At 46.5% G+C, this 4533-nt stretch overlaps 1 protein-coding gene across 1 annotated transcript; it reads left to right on the forward strand.

Annotated features, from left to right (window-relative positions):
• Nucleotides 1-2959: 2959 nt before the first annotated feature.
• Nucleotides 2960-4144, forward strand: LOC311064323 (kelch domain-containing protein 3-like; the record flags this gene model as incomplete). Its single annotated transcript, XM_084084156.1, has 3 exons — nt 2960-3476; nt 3602-3837; nt 3875-4144. 3 exons carry the CDS (start codon nt 2960-2962, stop codon nt 4142-4144), a joined length of 1023 nt encoding a protein of 340 aa, XP_083940282.1.
• Nucleotides 4145-4533: the final 389 nt, after the last annotated feature.

The raw sequence follows: 4533 nt of genomic DNA on the forward strand, positions 1-4533 counted from the left end.
GGAGGTCCCTGGAACAAAATATTTTACAAATGTTTGTTTAAAAAATTTCAAAAATAGCAGATCTACAAGCTCATCGGTGCCGCGCTATGAGCTTGTAGATCTGCTATTTTTGAATAACCCAAAGAAATCTTCCCAGTGGGTTCAGACCTGAGGCCGATTCTACACTTCTAAATCAGTAGTTCTCAAACGTTCTCGTGCAAGGACCCCCCTCATCTGAAAAACACTTTCAAGATTTAAGTTTTTTTGTTCAAAAATAGCAGATGTACAAGCTCGGAGCGCTATTTTTGAATAGTCATTGCTAAAATCTTGAGTGACACAGATGCTTAGTTTGAACCGGTTAAAGTATACTTTTGAGGTACTGTACTCATACTTTAGTCGAGTATTTCAAATGTTCGATACCTTATTGCTTCTACTCCACTGGCAAATATTGTACTTTTTTTTTACTCCGATCCAGCACAATTATTTGAACTTTAGTTACTAGTTACTTTTGTAGATTTAGATTAGTATTACAAAACACAGACGAACTAACCACTTTCATACTACTTTGGCTATATTCGAAAATTGTAGAACGTTTAGATCTGCTATTTTTGGAAAACGTTTTTTTGTGACAAATTTGAGTACTCTTTTAGCAACTCAAGTAAAAGAGTTGTCTTTTTCTGCATTGTGTGGCGGCATTGCTACTTTCACTCAAGTAAAAACAATCAGGAGTACTTTCTATCCACCGCTGGTTGCCAGATCTCCTCCTCCACACATGGACGTCTTCCAGGACCTGTTGTTCCCCTCGCACCCTTCCTCTCCCATTTACTTTCCTCCCTGACCTGGTGCCAACTCCCCTTATAAAACCTCTTCCTCTGGCCCCGTGCCCACTGCCCCAACTCTTTAACCCAATACGACCGGTAACGCATATGTGCCATTTGAAGATTTATTTGGCTATTTAAAAATAGCAGATCTACAAGCTCATAGCGCTGCACTGAGTGCCGCGCTATGAGCTTGTAGATCTGCAGTTTTTTCGAAAAATGTTGAAGGTTTCTGCAAATCTTTGAAAATATATGTATATATATATAATTATATATTTTTAAGCAAACATTTGTAGTTCAAATCTTTGGGGGTCTGTGGCCAATTACATATAATTTTGGGTGGTCCTTGACATGAAAAAGTTTGAGAACCACTGATTTGCAACATTTATTATTATTTCCCCCCCCCCCCCCCCCAAAGAAAAATATAACTTAGAAGACATTTGTAGAATCGGCGTCAGGTCTTAATGGGTTAACCCATTACAACCGGGAAAGCGTCTGTGTCATTTTAGATTTTTAGCTATATATATATATATATATATATATATATATATATATAGCAATATGAGTTTTTCAGAAAACGCTTAGGATTTAGAACAGTGGTTTAGAACAAGTGGTTCTCAAAAATAGCAGATATACAAGCTCACAGCGCGTCACTTTGTGCCGCGCTGTGAGCTGGTGCATCTGCTATTTTTGAACATTTTTGAAAAAAATCTTGAAAATGTTTGAAAGTCTTTTCTTTTGGGGTCCCTGGCAAAAAATCATTTTCAGATGGGGGGTAGGGAGGGTCCACGGCCAAATACATATCACTTTTAGGGGTCGTTGGCATGAAAAAGTTCAAGAACCGCTGATTTTAGGAAGCATTTAGTAGAATGGGCCTTCTCAGGTCTTTATGGGTTAAATGTGGCCTCAAATGGCCCCTGGCTGGCTGGCAGTGCCCATAAGACTGGCATGGACCCCGAGCTGCAGGTGTCCCCGCTGGTTGGACCAATGTCCTCACCCCTCCTGACCCCGAATCGCTACTTGCCAGGGGATTCACACGCCCAGGGGGTCCCCCAGCAGAATGCTTGTACTTAGGCCAGAACACTTGGACCCCGGAGAAGTAAGAGAGAGTGTGAGCGTGCGTGCGTTGGTATGTGTGTGTGTGAGCTTTAGGGTTACGGTTAGAAACATTTTTTTAGTATTTTTTTAATGGCTTTCATAAAATCATTTGTCCTCACAATTATAGTAAATACAAACCTCTGTGGTTTCACTGTGTGTGTGTGTGTGTGTGTGTGTGTGTGTGTGTGTGTGTGTGTGTGTGTGTGTGTGTGTGTGTGTGTGTGTGTGTGTGTGTGTGTGTGTGTGTGTGTGTGTGTGTGTGTGTGTGTGTGTGTGTGTGTCGGGGTGGGGGGAGTGACATTATTTTGATGCCAAAAGCGCAGCACTGTGGTATTGTAGCCACGATCTGCTAACAATGGCTCAGCACAACCAATCAACATCAGCGAGGACTTTGGGGCGCAGCTGCAAGCTAGCAAGGCCACAATGACACAGCATGGCATTCCCATGGGGACATGTCGTTGGTCCCCTTGTCTGAGCTGTTCTCTCCCAGAGAACTGGAAGATGCTAGTCCAAGATGTACTGAAGAGGAAGGGAAAGAGTTCTAAAAAATGTCAACAAAGTCACATGATTTTTATTATGCAGAAGTGACAGATCATCTAACATTTAACTACTTAAACCCCATATGGTTGAGCAGAGTCCCTCATTTTCTGTGTTCTGTTATTGTGGGGGAAAGCTTTTGCTGAAAATAGCCGATTGACAAGATCGCGACACGTTGTGAGCTTGTCGATGATACTTTTGTACTTTTACTCAAGTAAAGTTTTGAATACAGGCCATTCACTTGTAACAGTTTTTTTTTAATATTGTTGTATTGCTACTTTTATTTAACCACTTGAACCCTATATGTTGAACTGGAGTCCCTTAGGCCTCTATACGAGTGTCTTTTCTGTTTTCTGTTATACTTTGAGTCGTGAGCTTGTCGATCTGCTATTTTCCTGCGAGAGCTTTCCCAACAATACGGATGCTGGGGGTTTAAGTGGCATCCGCCACTTCTTTCTACATGCCATATTAGGGCGTCGGCCTCCCTGAATGCCCAGGCTGTGCGTGGCATTTGTACCGCTGTTACCATGGATTTGCCAGCAACGGCAAATCCATTCTTTTTACACAGCCCAGACTACGGCCGGTCCAGTTCGTATCCACACAGGTTGCTGATGTGTGACACACTGCGTTGGACGGTGCACCTGGCAGGAGGACCGAAGAGGGCCTGTCACGCCTCTGTGGCGGTGGCGGTGGCGGTGGCGCACAAGGTGTACTCGTTCGGAGGGGACTGCTACAGGGAGACGGACTACCTGGGTCAGATCGACGTGCAAGTGTTCAACACAGTGTCTTTGCGCTGGGTGAAGTTGCCCCCGGCAACGGCGGGCAGAGGGGACGGTCCCCACGAGGTCCCTGGCATGCGCGACGGCCACTCGGCCGTGCTGATGGACGGCGTCATCTACATCTGGGGCGGGCACCGTTTTCACCAAGGTGTACTCCGACGCGCTTTATGCGTTCGACGTCGGCGCCCACGGATGGTTCAAGCCCAAGGTCTCCGGGGCCGCCCCGGAGGCGAGGTGCGAACACTCGGCCTGTGTCCTGGGGAAGGTCATTTATGTCTACGGAGGGTTCAGCAAGCTGACCGGGTACATCAGCAATGTCTACAAGTTGGACACCGCCACGTCGGTCTGGGCTTTGATCAAACGCCCGAGGCACTCTGGCGCTCGTTTCAGAAAGGCACTCTGCCACCATCATTGGGAAAAAGATGTTTGTGTTTGGGGGGAAAGGGGACCAGGTCGAGGACCACTACAGCAGCGTCAGAGTGTTTGACACGGACACCGACCGCTGGCTGAGCACGCCTTCTGCACAGCTTCTTCCGGAAGGACCCGAGGATCACTCGGCCTTTTCGCACAACGGAGAGCTGTACATATTCGGCGGCGACAACCTGGAGAAGGACCTTCAACGACATGTGGAAATTCAATCCGGAGATCTTCTCCTGGAAGAAGGTCGAGCCCAAGGGGAAAGGCCCGCGTCGGATGACCGTGATGTGCTGTTGCATGGTGGGAGACGGCGTCGTCTTCTTTGTAGGATACAGGTTAACGCCCGTCGAAGACGAGGATTACGTGGAAGTGTCCGACCCGCACATCTTAGACCTAAGTCCTTGTCTGAAGACGTTATGCAAGCTAGCAGTCCTTCGGTGCGGTCTGGGGCGGTCTGGACTCCCGCACGACATCAGGTGGGAACTGGCGGCAATGACTACCAACAACAACACATGACAATTAGCAGAGACTGACTACCGTAGGGAACAACAGAACGAGATAAATACATGACTGCAAGGCTGGAGATCTTTGCACTTTTTAAAACGTTTTTCCTTTTTTAATGTGGTCCCGCAAAGCCCTTTGGGGCGGTTGCCGTGTCATTGCTGTCCAAAATGGGTCTTTTCTGCCTCTAGGTCTGTTTGTCTGTTTCGCTGGGGCTAATGTCGCAAACCGCTCGACTGATCAGCGTCAAATGTCTCGTGCACGCTGACAGTAGGCCAAGGAAAGTACCTCAACAAATCATTTTCCACACACGTACAGTATGTTTCGTTATGTTTTTATATTTAACTCTAATTTATGGTCGGATCAGGCTGAAACCTCTCCAACTTATGGAGTCATGTGTCACA

This window comes from Gymnoscopelus microlampas (genome assembly GCF_963454915.1).
Source record: "Gymnoscopelus microlampas genome assembly, chromosome: 17".
Lineage (NCBI taxonomy): Eukaryota > Metazoa > Chordata > Actinopteri > Myctophiformes > Myctophidae > Gymnoscopelus > Gymnoscopelus microlampas.